General features: G+C 38.0%; 1 protein-coding gene across 1 annotated transcript in view; it reads right to left on the reverse strand.

The window, feature by feature from the left end:
* LOC133649190 (fasciculation and elongation protein zeta-2-like) overlaps positions 1-21,994 on the reverse strand; it is a 22,257-nt gene extending 263 nt beyond the window's left edge. Inside the window, exons 1-10 of the mRNA XM_062046025.1 lie at positions 21,494-21,994; positions 10,845-10,953; positions 8,712-8,828; positions 8,475-8,616; positions 7,710-7,714; positions 6,782-6,934; positions 6,549-6,629; positions 6,204-6,279; positions 6,051-6,116; positions 1-29 (exon numbers count right to left, since the gene is read on the reverse strand). The exon at positions 1-29 is cut by the window's left edge and continues 263 nt beyond it. Coding sequence (XP_061902009.1) covers positions 1-29; positions 6,051-6,116; positions 6,204-6,279; positions 6,549-6,629; positions 6,782-6,934; positions 7,710-7,714; positions 8,475-8,616; positions 8,712-8,828; positions 10,845-10,953; positions 21,494-21,810 — 1,095 coding nt within the window. The 5' untranslated portion in view covers positions 21,811-21,994. The remainder of the gene's footprint in view (positions 30-6,050; positions 6,117-6,203; positions 6,280-6,548; positions 6,630-6,781; positions 6,935-7,709; positions 7,715-8,474; positions 8,617-8,711; positions 8,829-10,844; positions 10,954-21,493) is intronic.
* Between the last annotated feature and the right edge of the window lie 902 nt (positions 21,995-22,896).

Raw genomic sequence — 22,896 nt, forward strand, 5'->3', positions numbered from 1 at the left:
CAGCCAGGTAATGGACAGGAAGTCGGTACCTGGAGACAAAACATGGGAACCGACTGTTTCAGGCCACGACAGCGGGATGGTGAGGAAGCACCAAAACAGATGAACATGAAAGATGTTCTCACCTCATATTTTAATGAACACTTCCTACAGCAAAGATGTTTACTCTAAAACTGCTCTCCCCCATCAGTTCATGGATGATGAGGAGTTTGTGGACACCATCAAGGGTTTCAGCACCATCAGGAAGGAGCACACTATGTTCACAGACACCAACTTGTGACCCTCAACACCGTAAGACTGCAGCGTGTTGGTGATGAAGAGTTGTCACACTTGAAAGATGGGAGAACATTCTAGACTGTCAGCTAAAAGAAGACCCAAATGTTGTGGGACTTTCATTATTTTATTATCATCCAAGAGGAGCGTGGACATCTTGGAACCAGCTTTCATGAGCCCTAAGGTGACAACATGCTTGGATGTTGATGCTTTTGTACAGGAAGTAGGGCACTCTCGCAATTTTATTTTAGTTTCAAATAGAAAAACTAGAAAACATTGACAAATTGAATGCATTTTAAATTAAATAAATGGATGTTGAATTGTTTTAATTTCAATAGATGGAATTATGGCCAGTCTCAATGTTAGTACACACTTGGAATATTACTTTTCTTAATCAACAAATAGCCAAATTCTATTTAATTATCTAATTTACCCAATTTGAAATGTCAAAAAAAGTTATTTCTAAAAGTAGACTTCAAATTCAACGAAAAAAGGGTTTAATTTTAGTATGAATTTGAAAATTAATTTCCCTTTTAAATTTTTACTAAATTGAATTTACTAATTAAATTTGTTTCAATACAGATTTATTATGAAAATTGTACTTACCACTACACTATTTTTTTTCAGGCACTGTTCAAAGAAAAAAAGCTTCTCTGATACAAAAATGTCATTAGTAAAAATAACAATAGCAATATAAAATTAAAACATTTTGTGTGTCCAAAAGGGAGCAGGAAGACGCAACGCTTATGTCCTGCCCCATCATATGCTCATATTTTAATTAGAAACCTTTTAAAAAACATTATTTGAGAATGTTATTAAAATTGTAAAGCTGATTGAAAATAACCAAAAACAATGTTTTATAATATCTTCATTAAATTTTAAACTTAAAACAGGGTTTTGAAAATAGAATTAAATTTTTTTTTTTTATTAAATGTAAATTCAATTTCAATATGAAACTTTGGATTTGGTCATTTTAATTGAAAAACAAAAATGTCCAATTTGACAACTTTAAAAAACAATAAAAAATTAAAACATTTTATCGAAATGTTAATTTGTATACATTTAGTAAATTGTTTATTTTAACTAAAAATTCCATCCCCAATAGAAACAATTTAAAACATGTCCTGCGGAAAAAGACAAAAGAGAATGAAACAGGTCTTCACTTATTCATTTATTTGAAATGAGGTGCAATGTGGCCACAAAACACTTTTCAACCACGAGAGTGGACTGAATGGTAACAAAATAAACAGAAACAGTAACAATAAATTAAGATACTGCAGTTCCACGTAAGAGTAAACATTAAAATCCCAAACGGGGCGGAATTCTATCTCAATACAACAATTAAAAGGAGTTCATGTACAACATTTTTACAAAGGCAGTCTCTTTTATTGTGTGTTTTTGTGTTGTATATAAATATAAATCTCTAAAATTGTAGTTACACTGATTGGTAGAAAACAACATTTCTTCATGTTTTCAAATGGAATAAAAATATGTTTGTGTGCGCTGTATCTGCTGATTACACAAAATCGATCATTTTTTTAGCTAGTCAGCCACTAAATAAGACTTAAAATTCCACACCTCGAGTCATCAGAATCTATTTTAATCAACACGAGGTTCGTCAAGTGCAAGCAGCACATCACAGTTTATGTAAAAATAAATCTATAAAACGCTATCCTTTTGTCTTTGTGTAAAATGTTTAAAAGCGCACCGTTCTATTTCCACAGATGCCCCCTTTTCTCCGTGACGTAAACATTAGCAACTTACTTTAAGCTCCACCCACAACGATCATAATAGCGTAATGCTATGTTAAAACCTTGTACCTGAAAGTGCGATTGATCTGGCTTTTAGTTAGTGTTGTGAAGGTAGCTAGATTAGTGTGTTTTAACAAGTTGCGCAAAAAATGTACTGTATTGTTGGTGGACTGTCCCTTTAAACACGAGAAACAAAAGCTGCCCTTCAGGTGGCAAGCTACAACAACTTTTAACGTGTTAGCGGAATGCTGTTCTTACGGTACGCGTCATCACTGTTGATGATGGGTAAAATGCAAACATCATGCTAACACGAACTGCTAGCAACAGCTTGCCTAGCGCTAATCTAAGAGAGGCGCTAACAAATACATGTACTACATAAGCAGATCACTACAATTCTACCTTAAGATGTCTGAAGATGCAACAAACACAAGTTGGGAAATCTGAATGACTAAACACTTAACGACGCTATGTAGTCACAGGCATGCCTAGCCTGTGACTATGCTGGAGGTAAAATGGGCATGAGGTCACTATTCTTGTTCGTTCGGCTAGTTCTCAAAGTCCTTTCCCTTTTTCCAATTGAGAGGTGGACAAATGATCTCATGTCAACATTCAGCCATTAGCGAGCAAAGTGCAATGTCAAAGATGTCGGACGCTAACATGTAGAACTTTAGCTGGAGTTGTTCTAATTTTACCGCCATCGAGAGCACTCGCCAGCATCTGTTTCCCTTCTTGAGGACAAAAGCCCCATTTCCCTTGCTGGAGAAACTAGTGGAATAATATTAGGAGTCACATGAGGTGTGAAGACTAATAATACTGCTCAGCGGCATCCAAGGAGAAGTCAGGTTTGATGGTTAAAATGTGAGGAAAGTAGAGTCCAGGTAAAAATGCAAAAAAGGTAAGAAAGTCGGTGATAAAAAGTTATCCAAGATCCAGCCGGATGTCACTCCTTTGGAGATTTACGTGGGACAAAGAACTGCGAAGACACGACAAGAGGGGATTGGACGGTCAAGTCTGTGTTGATTGGCCGCCAGGAGATAAACATGAAGAGCAAGGGGAAGGACAGGTGTGGGGTGATGTCAGAGGCAGACACGTGAAGCTGCTAAAGGGATGCTATGTCAAGGGGGTGAGGGTGGACGGCGGGGTGTCAGGACATTAATGCTACTATGCAAACAAACTTCACGTGGGAAAGTCCTCGTCCTTTACAAACCTCAGCGTCCTGCGCTCTCATACCAGGGCTGCCCAAAGGACAATGCAGCAGCGCAGGCAAGAGACAAGGAAGGTCAAAGGTCAACGTGTGGTAAGATCAGTAAGAAACCTTAAACCTCTCCTCCACCAATTTGAATGCTGTTGTATATTAGGTGTGTACTTTCACTGACTGACAACAGGGGGCAGCATGTCTCCATTTAAAAAAGATATGTAGAATCTAATGAGATCATCCATCAACCATTCTGCTCTTACAAAGATCAAGAGTAAGAGTTATTAGAACAATTATTCTGTACATTGACTTTATAATAATGTTGATCTTACCGCTGTTTTAAAAAAATATTTATCAGTGTAGAAATCCACAAAAGACCTACTCAGACTGGTGAGATGTAATGAGAAACACTACCACTTAAAGGATCAGAGTGGAACACCACCAGTCCTGATCAAAGGGCTTTATTATTCAAAATGACACACTTCCTGGAAATAAGAGCTGTAGAACCAAAATTAGCTGGATAAAAATCTGCCTATACAAGGTAATAATGATGCTTAGTTTTAATCCAAAATATAATAATATAATAATTCTTCCAATTTTGTCGATTCTACAATTCTGCAATGCTTAGTAGGAGTGCTAGAAAAATAGATTCAGGTCATCGCTGCGCAAATATATCCTGACAAGCTTTTAAACCTAATTGGCAAGGTTTTATTATAATTTATATACCAAATAAAAATTTGAGAGAATCCGTTGGAAGCAAGAATCGTGTTGAATAGAGAATATAGATATTTATAAAATCATATTTATATAATATATATGTATGTATGTATGTCCCGATACCAATAATAATGTATATCGATACTTGTCAAAATAAAGGGAACTACAAAAAATGTCAATATTGGCTTTATATTAACAGAAAACATTAGAATACAATAAACATATGTTTCCTATTGCATTCAAATAACACTTTTAAAGGGTTAAAATGTAAATGAAAGGGCATTAAACACATTGGGGTTTTCTTGTTGCACTCAAAGAACAATTTATAATTTTCCATATTACATATACCGTAGACTGCCATAATCAGTATTAGGTTATAATATAATAAAAAGATGTATTAACATATTAAATGCTTCATGATTTATGGTTGCCACTTCTGGTCTGTGCTTTAAGAAAAATACAATTATTAGTAATTATTAAAAACACATCTATGGATAAAAGTACACAGATAAGCCATGTAGCAGGTAAAACATATCTGTTATATATAAAACACAAATTGTAGCAATTTGTTACAAAATATAGGTATTTCACTTGCGTTAGTTGACTGCTAATTGGGCAGTTTTAACCCCGCTAATATGTGGCATCAAGCCAAGCAGCTGTGTGCGCGTCTACGTATCTACATGTTATGTATCTACATGTTATGTTATGTTACATGTGCACAGCAGGGGAGCTGGTTAACTCATGAGAGTAGTGTATGTGTGTTTAAGAAAATGGCAACGTGTTGTCTGAATGACCTCAGTGAGTGAGTGGGCGAGCAAAGAGAGAGAGTGGTATCACTGCACTGCGCGGTAGAAGGATGAACGGGTCTGGTTGTGTCCTGCAAAACCAACAATAAAGCAACCAGATTGACACAAATCGGCGGCCTCATCATTCTGACCTGAAAGCGGAGGTTAGCAGATCCATTGACGGGTAAAGTGAACGTCTGCCCTGTGCTCGACGACGGTCTGCACTGGAGCAGAACACCAGGACAGGTGTAACAACAATATTATTACCTGTCACTCTTTAAACTCCTTGTGCAGATCTGAATGCTTATTATTTAAATGTTTACCTAAGTTTGAAGCAAAGGTGGTAATACTAATCGCTATATTTGGCGAGGCGTGTTTTAAAGCAACACTTGAAGCGCGGCAATTCCTTGTTTAAAGCTTCACCTTTATCGTTGGTTTTGAAACCCAAATACCTCCATATTGCGCTTCACGCACACTCTTTATTATATGGATAGATTTTGATGATAGATTTATTATCCTCTCCAAGATGTTATTACTTGTATGCACTTTGTGTGTGCATTTTGACACACTCAACATCATGCGCCTCGGCTCTGTCACCGCCACACGGCGGCATTCGGATGAAACAACGGTACCGATACTTTTCAAAGGCAGTATAGTACTGAATTCAATCAATTAGTATTGCGGTGCTTTATTAGTACCGGTATACCGAACAACCCTAGTATGTATAAATATATATATATACACACACATGTGTGTGTGTATAAAATTACAAGGTGAAACTAATATATGACAGATTCATATGACGCAACTCAAGCTATTTCAAGACTTTTTTTTATATAATTTTGATGATTGTGACTTACAGCTTACAAAAACCTTGAAATTAAAATTGCAGAAAAACCTTGGGTTTTCAAAAACTGTAAACCATGATTATAAAAATTATAACAAATAAAAGCTTGATGTATTTCACTTTGTATGTAATGAGTTTATATCACATATTAGTTTAACATTTGAAGTTGAATTGCTGAAATGAATGAACTTTTGCAAGATATTTAAATGGTTTTAGTTTCACCTGTTTTATATATTTCTAACCAGTGCAAAGAAATGTGTTTAACAACCAAAGATTAGTCTGTTTTGCTACTCTGCCACCTACAGGACTGGTGTGGAACTTGATGGATTTTTCCATTTTAAGCTCGGCAGGAGGACTCTTTCGCTATCTGGCACTTTTGTCATCAGGGCTATGGTGTACTGAATAGTTTGGTTTCATACAGCTTGAGTGCAAAATGTGTAAAGAAAAGCATAAAGGAAGAAATGTGAAGCGATGAGTGTGATTACCTTTGAGAATGTAGTCTGTGAGGAGGGCCGGTACCTTCTCGCTGTCGTCCCTCATGGCATGAAGGACTGACACACAGAAACGTATTCCAATAAAAACATGTAAATAAAGAAGCAATTATGGTTTAGGTTATGAAGTGATTGATGGACACTTACTCTTTGATAGGATTTGGAGGTCTTCCACTGAAGGGGAGCCCATTTTCTTCTCATAGGGGATGACTGTTGTCAGGTACTGAAGCAGAAAAAGGGCAATTAGACATTCAATATAACATATAAACAACTGTAGCTTGTTAGACAAAATACATATGGAAGGTATAATGAGACGACGACGACATCTTGGCTGCAAACACATAAGTGGCAAAATAAAAATGAGCAATTAACAGTTTTGTTGAAAAAAAAGATGACAAGCAAAGGCCAACTGTATCTGTGAAAAAAGTCAGCATGCTGAAATAAAAAAAGACTACAATGGGTAAAAAAGACAAGAAAAAGAGACAGGGGCACCTGTTTGTCCCCTCCTGTGGTGCCAAAAGTTTGGCGGAGGCCATTCTGAATGACATTGGAGAGTCCCTCCAGAGTGAGGAGCTACAAGGAGGTGAAAGGAAGGAAGGATAGAAGAGACGAGAGAGAGAAGCAGCGTCCCCTCAATCCTCCATATACTGTCATGTCCGGACATGCATGACGTAAGGTGTGCTTTACAAGTGTATCCCCAGCCACCTCGTGCCCTCGTGACTCACCGTGCCATGCACGTGTGTGCTGGTGGTTCTGTGGCCGTTGGCTCCGGTGGTGGAGGTCGTGCTGCGAATTTTCTTCTTCTTACGCAGCAGCTCGCGGTGCTCCTTCTGTCTGTTCTGTACATCAATGAGCAGCGAGATGAAGCTGTTCTTCACCTAGTGGCCATACAAGGTCAAGGTCACTTTGCTTCAAGGTAGTTTTGGACAAGAATGTCTATCATGTTGTCTTGTTTACGTTGCAGAGTCACTACATCTTAAAGCAGGAGTAATCAACCGGTGGTGATAACATTTAAAATCATTCACACATTTAAAAACACACACAAATATGACATTTTGACTATCTTATATGATTTACTAAAAATGTAAAAATACTTGTCTTCAATTACTGAAACTTAAAAATATATATTTATCCAAATCGTTTTTTTAATTGCAAAAATGTTTAATCTATTTTAAAGAACTCATAATTATACTATATTTGTAAAAAAAACATGTATTTATTTATTTTTAGGTTAAAAAAAAAATATATATATATATTTAGATTTGTTTTTTTATTACCTCATATTAGGGCTGGGCAATAGGGCATAAAAAATTAGCCAGATTAATTTTTTCACATCATCCATTTTGCTTAATATCAAATTAAAGCACACTGTCCCGTGCAGAATTACTGTATATATGGAGTACCGCATCCCTGTTTATTACTGCAGTATCTTGTAACAAACATTTCCACCAAAAAAAAAACAAACTTTTTTTCTTCTCAAAGTACTTTTGTTTTTTTGCTTGTAATTACAAACATCCTGCAGTAAACAAAGTAAAATTGGTGTAGTGAATACCATAATACTTTTATTTCAAGTTAACATTCACTAATCAACACTTTCAAATGGTGAATTTTTATTTGTATTTTTTTAATTACAAATACATCAGTGCTTCTCACCAGAGCTTTGGCCAATGGCAAGCGGTGACTCACATTGTGGAGTTTTTAAAACTCAAATTGTGTATCTTATATTAAATGAACACATTTAAGTGCAGTTTGAATTTAAGGTACTGTAAAATCATGTGTTCCAACACATAAAACAAGTTTATTGATTATGTTAGGAACACGTTTTTATCCACAAACAAACAAAAAGAACAGTTTTTTTGTTATTGTTTTTAAATACCAGTACTATTGTAATTGTTACTCCAACAACAGAGGCACGTTTTTTAGTATATTATATCAGAGGAGTGGAATCTTTGCAGACACATAAACAAAAAGCTTGATTAAAAATATTTAGATATAAAAATGCCTTTTCTGATTAAATTAGTGGGTGAGTTGATTCTCCCAGTTGGGAGCAATACATGAAGTTTAGTCACAAATACATTATTTTGAGTGGCTGCAAGTCCGCATACAGGGCAGGATTACTGGTGAGCTGCAGCAGATAGTAAAACTTAAGTCACTGCGCCTTTTAAATGTTTTGTTTCAACCTTTATGCTAGTGTTATAGTCATATTTCTTTATTTTGTTCCAGCTGCATAAGGGGGAAGAGGCACAACACGGCTTCACGCGTGTATGCGTGAAGCCGCGCTGTGCGACCTATCACACCTCATTAGGCTGTTTGGAGAACTGCCAAAAGACGTCCGAGGGAGTACAGGCAAGCATGCAGGCACGTGTGCGTTCCCACAGACTTTTAGGAAAATATTTTTTGGTAACAACTAAGACTCACGATCCTCATAGCTGGTGTCGGAACCGGAGTGCTTCAGGCCGTGGACGTCAGTAGATAGCATGGACAGGTCTGACTGGGAGGGGCTTTCGTCGTCGTCAGGGTCGGGAGACTCTTGCATCATCTCCTCTATTTCCTCGATCACCTTGACGGCCAAACGAGACATAGAAACACTTGGAACGTTTTCCTTTGCGGGTTTGGTTGGAATGCAAGTAATAGTATGTATGTTAAGTATGTTACCTGCTCGGCTGTGAAGAGTGGCTCATCATTGATGCAGGAGACAATGATGGAATGCATGTCCATCTGCTCCCTCAGCTCCTCGTCATCTGACATATCCAAAGACTGGTTATCTAACTTCTGTCCAGAGAAACAGAAAGCATATGAAGTTATTTTCCATTTAAAAGTAAATACTTGCATAAATGTTATCATCAGGGTTACCTCTGCCATCAAACAAGCTATTTACAGAACATTTTTCATACAACATGACAGCAGACAAGTACTTTCCACAACAAAAGTCAAGCTAGATGCAGAGATAAAGTAAGGACAGAAAATATGTCAAATAAAATTATTACTTAAAGGGGAACTGCACTTTTTTTGGTAATTTTGCCTATCATTCAAAATCCTTATGTAAGACAACACACGTTTTTCTTTTTTTATGCATTTTAACTCGAAAATAAATGCAATCAAAAGTCAGCTTACTATGAAGCTTATGGGAGTCGCTCTATTCTGCTGGATTTTGCTGTCCATTAAAAACAAATCACACAGAAAAGGAAAGTACCTCTGAGCGGGTTGACTCCTTCCGTTTCGCCAAATAGTATTTGGCCTGTACACTATTATTTTTATTTTATATTCTGCTAATACCAGCGTGGTAAATAAATATTTTCATATTTTATGATTGCTTTATTCACCGAAGAAAAAATATTTGGGGTGTAACGGTTTTGTAGATACGCCGGTATTGCGGTTCAAAGTCTTCATAATAATGCAGTGACGCGTGACAGTATAAAACAAAAACTTGCGTGTGTCGTTTTAGCGTTGGCTGGGTCTGAAAATAAACTACATCTCCCAGAATCCTCCTTACGGTGTTCCACACCCCCCATCTCAGGAAGAGAAATGTGTTCGTAGTCAAGGAGAGGAATTGTTTTTGGACATTTCCTGAAAAACTCATCAAAATCAATCCATAATTATTTGAGTTACGTTGCTAACACAGAGACAAACGAACCCTGGTAAAAACATAACCTTTTTGGCGGAGGTAAGAAAGTCTGCGTTCTGCAAAGCAAAGGGTGCCACTTTCATCTTAAGCGTTTCCAAGGCAACACACATAGCCAGCCGGTCACGTCGCAGCGCACAAAGGCAAATAACCCAAAAAACTACACCGTGGTAAATGGGAGTAAAATTAAAAGCTGCATGTTAATTCTTCAATCCATCCATCCAGTAAAAGATGAAAGACACTAAAGTGAACATTATAGTTTTACACTGAATGTTTACATTGTCACTTTAAAGACATTCAACTATACGTTTATTTAATATTGGTTTGGAACAGTGGAAAATTCTTCGCACTTAAAAATACATGTTTGTAGTAATAAATATGATTAAAACATTTTAGCATTAGGATTGTGTTCAATTACAGTAAGTGTGCTTATCCTAAACATTCCTGCCACTTCATTTTACACACTAAGACATTTTAAAGTTTTTTTTGTGGGACATATACCACAATATTATCGTACTGTGGCCTTAATACTGTAATAATATCGTAAGATTTTGCCACGGAATGCATTGATTTTGGTGGGGTCAGTACAATGTCATAATCCTAAATGCAATCATAATAATAACTATTATACATATCGAATATTAGTAAATAAAAGTTTATTTCGGTGTTTTGGTTTTTGACCTTATTTCGAGCGGGAGGCCCAAATGCAGGTGGGATAGGCTCCAGCACCCCCTGCGACCCCGAAAGCGACAAGTGGTAGAAAATGGATGGTTGGCTGGGATTTTATACTATTTATTTTTAAACTATAAGTCAGAGAAAAATAATATATATTACTGTTGAGTTATTTCGAATATTATAATTATAATATTGTTGATCATATATTGGACTTTTTTTTAACTCTTGTATTTATTATTTACCTTTTATGTCTATATATCAAAACATCAAAAGTAGTAGTGATGGGGTTTAAATGATAGTTTCAAATACAAAGTACACTGCACTCTAATTTTTTTCGAGGGGAGTTTTTTTCTTGTCTCTTTCACCAAAGTGCCTGCTCAGGTGAGGATCTGTCTGTACTATTCATGCAGAAGTGACTCCTGCACCCTATAATGTACCAAAAGCTAACTTACATAAATTGTCGCAATATGTTTAAAACATTTAAGCTCTACCTTGTGCTCGTTGAGGTTAAGTGTGGGCAGGTGGAGGGAGCGGGTATGTGACGTCCTCCAGTCGACGGGCATCACGTTGCCATAGTTGTCAGTCAGAGTGTTCCATACACTGAAAGACAGCCAGAGGAATGATGATAAGTCACTTCACATTATACCGAACAGCATCAGTGGATGTGCATGATTACTCTGTCATGCAAACGTGAACACACAAAAGCACAGCTGAGCATCAACAATCATTTTTTATTAAAAGGCTGATGATAAAACGTCTATAAGAAAGGGATAAGCCATCTGGCATAGCAAAAGAAAAACTCGGCCTTATTCTAAATAATCTGGAGCAAAGGAGTTTATGGCAAAGGAAGAAAAAGAGTGCAGAAATTGCACGAATCATTAGCATGTTTCACTCCTTTAAAATTTCTTATTGTTGAGTTGTATTGGCTTTGTTGAATGAATATAGGTAGATCTTGCCAGATGATATTCATTTTAGATTTTTTAAATGTGTTCTTTTAGAGATGAATTGCACTTTTTCTGAAATTTTACCTATCATTTACAATCCCTATGTGAGACAAGAACACACGTCTTTCTTTTTTTGTGTATTCTAAATTGTAAATTACAGCCAATTGTAATAGTTGGCTACATACTTAGCTAACAGGAATCATCAATTGCGCTTATGAAGCCCTATAAAAAAACATCCAAAAATTTACATTTCTCTTTGAAGATGAATAAAGTATGTACTGTAGCTATCTATCAAAAATCGCCAACAATACTCCAATTACGGTACTTTTAGTAACATGGCGCCACTTAATCACCGAGAGATAACGTGGCTACTGCAGCTCTTTACCTACTGAGTTGCTGCATCGCCTCTGAGTTGGTAAAGGTTTGTGCTAGATTATAAATCATGCGTCACACTTGTATAGTAGAAGGTTGTGACCAAGTTGGTCAACTTGGAAATTAAATTTAGACCCAAACACAACGCTGGGAAGACACGGCAAGACGATTGTTTGCACTCAGAATTTTTTGCCTGAGAAGTGAAGATTATGCTAAATTCATCATCTAAACGGAGAACGCAAGTCTTGAGCTGAAAAATATAAACATGCCATCAGCTGTCATCCTAGTGAGAGCGGACATTATTATATTATGTGCATGGTTTGTATTTTTAGTTTAGCCCTTAGCAATACAACTACATGATGCTTAAGTGTTTTACTACAACTGGATGTGCTTATCACTCATATTTCAAAACGTGTAGTTCATCCTTCGTATGTTCAGGCTCCAAAATATAAGAATCTGGATCATTATTTGTCCCAAATAGTCACTATAAGCTCTCGTTAGAGGGGAACTGCCCTTTTGGGGGATTTTATCCATCATACACAATACTTATATAAGAAAGGCACACATATGTTTTTCCTTTTTAAAGCATTCTGACTTGTAAATAAACGATAGAAAGAGTAGCTAACACTGGAGGTAAGGACATTTGCTCAACTCCGCCTATAAAGCCCTCTAAAAAAAAACCTCCATCAACATGTAGTAAGAGGCACATTCATGATAACATGTAATATCTACCGTACACATTTTGGTGATTTTAAGCATACGGTGGAGTTAATTTCACAGACGCATCACAACGTTCAACAACAACTACTACTGCTACTACTAATCATGGCAGACTTCATGAGAGCCAATGACGACTACTTTGGGACAAATGATGATCCAGAACCTTATATTTTTTAGCCTGATTATATGAAAGACGAGCGATAAGTTTTAGAAGCTGAGTAATAAGCAGATCAATAGCACTATTGCCAAGTGTCGTCCCGTTTCGATGAAAAATTATTCATAATCCTCACGTAGGTAAAATGGCAAACACAAACGAGCGTCTTTTCTCGTCTTTGAAACATCAGCCAGAAATGTTGGAACTCGCTGAAAAAGTGTCTCCAGACAGGAGAACACGTACTGTATTGGTAACTGGGCAGATCCATAAAGAGTTTGAGAAGAAATGCCATAAAGCAATTACCGGTAGCTAAACACTGCATAACATTCACAAAACACTATGTTACATGAACCATTTTTTAAAGTAATAACTTCAAAACACAATGTAAAAAAAAAACATGGTTTACTTTTTGATATCAATTTAAAACACCAAGCAGTTTGACCAATAAAGATAAAACTTATAATAAACAAGCTTTGTTCTTCTCCATCTACACCATGTCGGTCAGTGCAACAGTATGGCTCTCACATCTAATACACAAGCTTTGTGCCTCATTGACAACTCTGCTTAATGTCACTTTACAGCCTGCATTCAGTTCAGTTCGATAATTAAATGATTTGACTTGGAGGGCAAGTGCCTGTGGGCGGGGCTTACAACTAGTTTACCCGGAAGCCGTTTCACTAGACTTGGGCTTGCAGGTAAAACACCTTTGTGTTAACCTAGCCATACTTTGAGGACGTAGTATACAGTAAGTGGTAGATAAATGGTAAATGGGTTATACTTGTATTGTATAGCGCTTTTCTACCTTCAAGGTAGTCAAAGCGCTTTGACACTATTTCCACATTCACCCATACATTCACACACTGATGGCGGGAGCATTTTATATAGCGCTATTTCTAGAGAGACCCAAAGCGCTTTACATAGTGGAAGCCATTACCTACATCTTTAAGCTACTTTTAAACCAGTGTGTGTGTGTGGCACTGGGAGCAGTGTGGACGGCACTGCTGTAAATTTGAAACCGTAAAAAAAAAAGACGAGACCCCGGGGGAAAAACCCCCGAAAACATAAAAAAGGGAAGCGAATGTGAGAAAAAAAAGTTTATAATAAAAACCAATATAAGAGTTTACAAAAATATGAATATTGGCATCGATACATAAAAATGTCCACCTAAAATATTGTATTTTTTCAATGTTTGTATTTATTTGTTACCAAAACTTGTTTCGGTGCAAAGACTTTTTTTTTTTTACAGTGTAAATTTTTCCCCCGATACCAAATCTTACTGGCAGTGTTTTTGCTCTATACAGCAGTGGTCCCCAACCTTTTTGTACTTGCGGACCGGTCAATGCTTGAAAATTTGTCCCACGGACCGGGGGGGAGGGGTAGTAAAAAAAATAATAATAATAATAATTTTTTTTGTCATAAAGAAATACAATCATGTGTGCTTACGGACTGTATCCCTGCAGACTGTATTGATTTATATTGATATATAATGTATATATTGTGTTTTTTATGTTGATTTAATTTTTAAAAAATATATATATATATATATTTATTTATTTTTTACTTCTTGTGCGGCCGCGGCCCGGTACCAATCGGCCCACGGACCGGTACCGTAAGGCTGCAGCTAACGATTATTTTTCTATCGATTAATCTATAGATTATTTTTTTCGATTAATCTATAGATTATTTTTTTCGATTAATCTATAGATTATTTTTCCTTTTACCGATTATTATTTTTATTTGCTGAGCTGCAGCTGATGTTACTAGTAGTTGACTGGGAGGTGTTTATTATCATTTGGGGAGAGTCCGCAGCCTGATGCTCACCTGCTAAACACCTATCTGCTCCACACTGAAGCGCTGACTACATGCGCTCTGAATACGCACTGCTGATTGGCTGGTAACGTTTTGAATACGCACTGCTGATTGGCTGATAGCGCTTTCTGTGTACCAATCAGATGGTTGTGTGGGCGGGACAATGCTGCATGCTGAGACAGAAGCAGAAGGAGCAAAGCAGCTTGTTAAGACTTTAGCTTTAGCTTACAAACTCGTTCGGTACACCCTCGTACCGAACCGAAAGCCCCGTACCGAAACGGTTCAATACAAAACACGTACCGTTACACCCCTAGCAGATACAAATGACACATTCATGTTTTTGTGTAATGATAACAACGTATGCTCACGCGGACGATTGACTAGTTGATGGTTTTCTTTTCAAATGTTCGTTCATAGCCGTTGTGCTGCTATGATAGGCCATTTCCGCTCGACACAGTGTGCATACAACAACATTATTAGGCCGTGTATTGAAACACTCCCACACTTTTGACCACTTTTGGCGTGCTTTTTTCCCCCTCGCTCGCACAGTCTGCTTTGCGCTCCGCCATGACGGTAGTGTGACGTAAATATGCGACGCGTCGACGCACAAAAACGGCGTCGACGTATTTACGTAACCGATGACGGCGACTATGTCGATGCGTCGTTTCAGCCTTACGGTACCGGGCCGCGGCCCGGTGGTTGGGGACCACTGCTATACAGGACTGCTTGTATCAGAGCTTGTATCAGAAATTTTAGATGCTGATATCATCAGACACTTGTTTTTTTGCTGATATCGGACAGATACCCCATATCAATATTGGATTTGAACATCTCAAAATATAGTAGTTATTTTTATAAATACTAATTCAAGAGTCATAGCTTTAAGAGCCAATTCATTGGAGTCTATCTCAGCTGCATTTGGGCGGTAGGCGGGGTACATCCTGGACAAGTCGCCAGCTCATCGCAGGGCCAACACAGATAGAACAATGCATGCAAATCAATATTGCTGCCAAACCTTTTGACATTGGGATATTTAAATGACTTCTTCAGGTTTAATTACATGCTGTGCGTCTCTTCAGTCTACAATCCCCACCCCCTCCAAGAAACCTAAAAACAAAATGCGCTGCATTAGTCACAGTAAAATCCAGTGTTGACAACATGAAATTCAAACATGCATGCAAGTCAGTGTGTTTCCATCCGTTAACACTGAGGATGGATGCTGTGAGTCCATGTGTCAGTGTGGCTTTCCTGCTCAGACAAATAAACACTACATGTTTACGTAATGTTTCTCCCTGAAGTGTTGGACACAGCCTGGGGATCGAGAGGGAAGAAAGGTTTGTTCTGTGTAGGGCAAAAAAGACTGGCAGGAATTTTGTGATGCCTTAAGCAAAAGACAAACCAAGGTTTGTGCTCAATGATTATACATTGATTACAGCCCTTGTTTTAACCTGCAAACACACATACATAGTACATATATTCTTCAACTTCTTAAGTGAAGGACGCACACGTCTTCCTCGTCATTCTTCTCAGCTTGTAAAGAGAACTCGTTAGGCGGCCGTGCACGTCCTGCAAGAGTCCAGTCATGCAGAAAAGACTTAATAATAATAATAATGGATTAGATTTATATAGCGCTTTTCTAGACACTCAAAGCGCTTCACAGAGAAGTGAGAACCCATCATTCATTTTTACAACTCATTCATTCATCATTCATTCTCCGGTGTGAGCGGCACCGGGGGCAAGGGTGAAGTGTCCTGCCCAAGGACACAACGGCAGCGATTTTTGGATGGTAAGAGGCGGGGAGCGAACCTGCAACCCTCAGGTTTCTGGCAAGGCCGCTCTACCCACTACGCCCGCCTCTCTTCTTCAGGGGCTGCTATACAATTATTCTATTCTACTAAATTCTATCCCCTTACTAATTGCTTGTCGACTTCTCTTTATATTTAACCTATGAAAATATCCAACACTGCACAGTTTAGCTGCAAAAATGAGACAAAACCGTCTGGAACAGGCATCTTTTAGATGTAAGGTTTTATAATTACACTAAGGATCTACCGATATGATAATTACATATCACGGTTATTGTGACCAAAATGATCATGGTTATCATATTGTCGTAGTATTGTTGAATGTGCTTGAAAAGTATCCATACACACACTGAAATCTTTTGACAAAGTATTTTTTTAACTAAAATAAATAGAAACAGTGTTAAAAAACACACTATTTGTCATGTTTTGTGTTTCTTATGCTTTACTGATAGTGTTTTAGTCTTAGTATTTTTTCTGTTTTAATGGCTAATGTTTTGTAGCACTTAAAAATGTTTTAACTGAAAAGTGCATAACGAACAAAATCTATTATATTAGTTATTATTTCTGGCGGGCTTTGTGGTGTCCTACTCTGTTCAGCGGTCCTTGAAAGCGCTGTAAAAACAACTATTTCTCAGTTTTGAACCATCACTCTGTTCTAAGAGCACAGTCTGTAGGTTCAATGTACACAACTGAATTGCTTAGTTGCTCAGAGAGCAATGTGTTTATATATGTTTAGATTGGTATATGCCGTTTTTAAATGGGAAAAGACGGTAAACTCTTGTTTTCATGTTAGCATTTAATATAGCGTGCTGGCGACAGTCAGTCCATGAGTTTTTCAAAGTGCAGTTATCAAATCACGTTTTCTTATTTAAAACGGTAATATTAACCATCAGGAGTAATATTGCTTATCGTTACATGCCTAACTTACATCCACTTGTCTCTCTCTCGAGTTTGCGGGGGGAGGCAGGGTACACCATGGACAAGTCAAGCATTCACACACCAGGGCCAATTTAATGTTACCAATCAGCAGATGCCAGAATATATTATTATTTTTTCCAAACATAAGTAATAAAATGCTGAACATTATGTAACAGCTCACTAAAAAAGATGCAAAGACATCAGTGTGTAAAGGATATCACCACATGGGCTCACAAACACTTCAGAAAACCACTGTCAGTAACAGTACAGTTTGTCGCTACATCAAAGCGAAAGTGATTTATCTACAACACCCAGAAACGCCGCCAGCTTCGCTGGGCCCGAGCTTATCTAAGATGGACTGATGCAAAGTGGAAAAGTGTTCTGTGGTCTGACGAGTCCACATTTCATATTGTTTTTGGAAACTGTGGACGTTGTGTCCTTTGGACCAAAGACGAAAACTACCATTTGGATTGTTATAGGCGCAAAGTTCAAAAGCCAGCGTCTGATGGTATGGGGGTGTATTAGTGCCAAAGGCATGGGTAACTTACACATCTGTGAAGGCACCATTAATGCTGAAAGGTACACACAGGTTTTGGAGCAACATATGTTTCCATCCAAGCAACGTCTTTTTAATGGACGCCCCTGCTTATTTCAGCAAGACAATGCTAAGCCAAATTCTGCATGTGTTACAGCAGCGTGGCTTCGTAGTAAAAGAGTGCGGATACTAGATTGGCCTGCCTGTAGTCCAGACTTGTCTCCTATTGAAAATGTGTGGCGCATTATGAAGCGTAAAATACGAAAACTGAGACCACGGACTGTTGAACAACTTAAGCTGTACATCAAGCAAGAATGGGAAAGAACTCCACCTGAAAAACTTAAAAAATTGGTCAATTACAATCATTCCAGTGGATTGACTTGGGAAACTGCATTTAAGTAGAAATACTGTAACTTCCCTATTATGGTCAAAGTGTGGGGAATCTTGCAAAATTCAATGTGATTAAATCTTGCATTGTCACAGTACACACAGCAGACGTGGGACGTTGCTGACCTTTTTCTCAGCTAATATATGCACATTGGCACATGAACGCTCCATTGTAGCAACGGAATGAGCTTTTCCAAGAACTTGAGAAACGCAGTAGTGATTATTTCATATGGAAAATGTGACCTTTAACTAACAATGGGGATTTTTAAAGGCTGCGTGGTTGTTACAAAAGCAAGAATGTGTAGTAAAAGTTTACTGTGTAAGTTTTTGAACACATTAATATCAACTTGAATACAGTACATTAAAGTTAAAGTACCACTGATAGTCACACGCACTCTAGGTGTCGTGAAATTACTCTCTGCATTTGACCCATCCCCATTTAATGGCATTTGTAGCTACGGGCCCACATGTATAAAATCAATGCTAATGTGACCGAGATGGACAAATGGACTTAGGGGTCCATTTGTATTAACTATCTGTCATTTAGCTGGGGACACCCTACAACAACCTCTAGGGCTGCCTGCACCCTTTGTTTGCCTTTTCTTTGGCCCACCCCTATAAAGTTATTAATTTTCTCTACCTATAAAAACGACATCTATCTATAGCTTGACAAAAAAACAAAGAGATACATTAATTCAGGCATTATTAGTAATATTGCATGTTTGGTTTAAGAGTTATGCTTGAATACTTTTTTTATTGCTTAACTTGCATTATCTCAGGATTCTAAGAACATTACTGTCATATTGAGTAAAAAACATTTTTTTTTGTTTGCTAACCTTACAAAAGCACATGTTCCTAGTAAAACTCACAAAGATACATTAATACAGGCATTATTAGACATATTGCATGTTAGGTTTAGGAGTTATGCTTGAAGAAATGTGTTATTGCTTCATTTGCATTATCTCAGGATTCTAAGAACATTACTGTCATAATGAGTAAAAAACGACTTTGTGTTTGCAAACCTTACACATACACTTGCCTCTAGTAAAACGCACAACGTTACATTAACACAGGCATTATTAGACATATTGCATATTGGGTTTAGGAGTTATGCCTGAATATATTTTTTATTGCTTCATTTAAAGTTAAAAAAGTTAAAATACCACTGATAGTCGCACACACACTGTATATGTGGTAAAATTACCCTTTGCATTTGACCCATCCCCTTGTTCCACCCCCTGGGAGGTGAGCAGCAGCGGTGGCCACGCTCGGGAATAATTTTGCTGATTTAACCCCCAATTCCAACCCTTGATACTGAGGTAATGGGTCCCATTTTTATAGTCTTTGGTACGACTCGCCCAGGGTTTGAACTCACAACCTTCCGATCTCAGGGCAGACACTCTAAGTTAAGGAAGGCCAGTAACGTGGTGGGAGTGGAGCTACACTCTCTGGCGGTGGTGTCAGAGCAGAAGTCTAGCAAAGCTCCTACCCATTATGGACAACATCTCCCACCCACTACACTCGGACCTGGCGGAGAGAATGAGCATGTTCAGTGGAAGGCGCCGACTCCCAAAATGCAACACAGAACGACGCAGGAAGTCCTGCATACCGACAGCCATCAGACTGTATAATGCATATGTTCCTTTATGACTGTACTTGAATGTATAACAGACTGCATTTATATTACCGTATTTTTCGGATTATAAGTCGCTCCGAAGTATAAGGCGCACCGGTCGAAAATGCATAATAAAGAAGGAAAAAGACATATATAAGTCGCACTAGAGTATAAGTCGCATTTTTTGGGGAAATTTATTTGATAAAATCCAACACCAAGAATAGACATTTGAAAGGCAATTTAAAATAAATAAATAATATTGAACAACAGGCTGAATAAGTGTACGTTATATGACGCGTAAATAACGAATGAGAACGTGCCTGGTGTGTTAACGTAACATATTATGGTAAGAGTCATTCAAATAACTATAACATACAGAACATGCTATACGTTTACCAAACAATCTGTCACTCCTAATCGCTAAATCCGATGAAATCTTCTTCCTCTGCGTCGCTTCGTCGGAAGTAGTAGCAGGTAGCATCTTTTTTTTCACAATGCACTTCTGCCATGACCCGCCCCCGCCAAATTTTTATTGGTTGACGTGTGTGTGTGACGATTGCTGATATACGCCCAGTCTCTTACGTGTATGAGATACATAATATTATTTGATATTTTACGGTAATGTGTAAATAATTTCACACATAAATCGCTCCAGAGTATAAGTCGCACCCCCGGCCAAACTATTAAAAAAACTGCGATTTATAATCCGAAAAATATGGTATTCACATGTGATTAATGCTGTATAATAGACTGTATTTATACTATTCACATGTGAACAATTCTGTATAATAGACTGTATTTATATTTTTCACATGTGAATAATGCTGTATAACAGACTGTATTTATACTATTCACATGTGAATAATGCTGTATAATAGACTGTATTTATACTATTCGCATGTGAATAATGCTGTATAATAGACTGTATCTATACTATTCGCATGTGAATAATGCTGTATAATAGACTGTATTTATACTATTCACATGTGAATAATGCTGTATAATAGACTGTATTTATACTATTCGCATGTGAATAATGCTGTATAATAGACTGTATTTATACTATTCGCATGTGAATAATGCTGTATAATAGACTGTATTTATACTATTCGCATGTGAATAATTCTGTATAATAGACTGTATTTATAATTTTCACATGTGAAAAATGCTGTATAACAGACTGTATTTATACTATTCACATGTGATGAAGTGGCGACTTGTCCAGGGTGTACCCAGTCTTCCGCCCGAATGCAGCTGAGATAGGCTCCAGCACCCCCCGCGACCCCAAAAGGGACAAGCGGGAGAAAATGAAAAAAAATACAATTGAAAAAAAAACATGAGAATAATGCTGTATAATAGACTGTATTTATACTATTCGCATGTGAATAATGCTGTATAATAGACTGTATTTATACTATTCGTATGTGAATAGTGTTGTATAATAGACTGTATTTGTATTATTCACATGTCAAAAATACCTAAGTGTTTACTGTTTGTGAGCGAACTGTGGTGCTGAATTTCCCCCAGGGATCAATAAAGTACTTTCTATTGTATTCTTTTCTATTATAACCACAAGGCCACTGTGCAGGCAAAATCATGCGTTTGCATATTGATGTAGTTTTTTAAGCCAGAACATAAGCTCTCGGCATTCGGTTTAATTTGTTCTTTATAGTCAACATCGTATTTTGGTCATTTTCTCGTAAAAAAAAAATCAAGCTGACTTAAGTAGAAATAACCTGCAGCTGGTAAAGGAATGCTCTGTTTGCATTACACTGATTGAAGCCAAGCTAATATTAGCCTTCAACTTGCCGTGTGAAGCTAAAGGAGCTAGCTAAAAAATGCCAAACTTTGAGACAAAAAAAACAACAAATTCAAACTCACTCGTCGTCTTTCAAGTAATTATCCTCCGTGATGGGTTTAATTGGCGCTATGTGCTCCGTCGCGGTGTTGTAGTTTCGGAAGCACACGGTCAGCTTTTCGTCAAAGTCGTGGACGAGGTCCTCCATCGACTTGAAGCTGCAAATCTCCCCCGAGAAACTGTTGTCCAGGTCGGAGAAGTCGTCCAGGCCCGTCGACGCATACTCGGCCACATTGGAGTTGAGCTGGTCCAGCTCGGCGGCGGACGACTCCGGCGACGGCTTGAATTCGTTAAAGTCCTGCCAGTCCTCGTCGAAATTGGCTAGCGGCGCTGCCGCCATGACTGCCGCGTAGGTCTCGCGAAGCAGGCAGCCAGCGAGAGCTTTTACCCGGGAAAGGTGCGCTTAGCTCGGCTGGGAGACTCCGTGTGCCACCGCGGCGCTGGGCAGGCGAACTGAGAGGGAAGGGTAGCAAATCCCAAATGACGTCATCAGCAGAAGCCCCGCCTTCTTCCAGATGGCGCAAAACAAACCCGTGTTTGCATGATGTAAGACAAAAATAAAATACCCAACCGATTTCAACTGAACGCTACGTTTGGATGTATTTTGATTTTAAATATATTATTCATGTAATTTGTGGCCAAATCACAATTGGCAAAGCGACAATCTGCATTTTCTCACGAAACATGGCTCTTGAAGGCCTACTGAAATGACATTTTTTTATTTAAACGGGGATAGCAGATCCATTCTATGTGTCATACTTGATCATTTCGCGATATTGCCATATTTTTGCTGAAAGGATTTAGTAGAGAACATCGACGATAAAGTTGCAACTTTTGGTCGCTGATAAAAAAAGCCTTGCCTGTACCGGAAGTAGCGTGACGTCAACGGTTGAAAGGCTCCTCACATTTCCCCATTGTTTTCAATGCAGCTAGAGCGATTCGGACCAAGAAAGCGACGATTACCCCATTAATTTGAGCGAGGATGAAAGATTCGTGGATGAGGAACGTTAGAGTGAAGGACTAGAATGCAGTTCAAGACATACCTTTTTTCGCTCTGACCGTAACTTAGGTACAAGCTGGCTCCACACTCTCTCCTTTTTCTATTGTGGATCACGGATTTGTATTTTAAACCACCTCGGATACTATATCCTCTTGAAAATGAGTCGAGAACGCGAAATGGACATTCACAGTGACTTTTAAATCCACGACAATACATTGGCGAAACACTTTAGCTACGGAGCTAACGTGATAGCATCGTGCTTAACTGCATATAGAAACAGACAAAATAAACTCCTGACTGGAAGGATAGATAGAAAATCAACAATACTATTAAACCAGTGACATGTAAATACACGGTTAATACTTTCCAGCCTGGCGAAGCTTAACAATTCTGTTGCTAACGACGCCATTGAAGCTAACTTAGCAA

The sequence above is a fragment of the Entelurus aequoreus genome, linkage group LG04 (assembly GCF_033978785.1).
Source record: "Entelurus aequoreus isolate RoL-2023_Sb linkage group LG04, RoL_Eaeq_v1.1, whole genome shotgun sequence".
NCBI lineage: Eukaryota > Metazoa > Chordata > Actinopteri > Syngnathiformes > Syngnathidae > Entelurus > Entelurus aequoreus.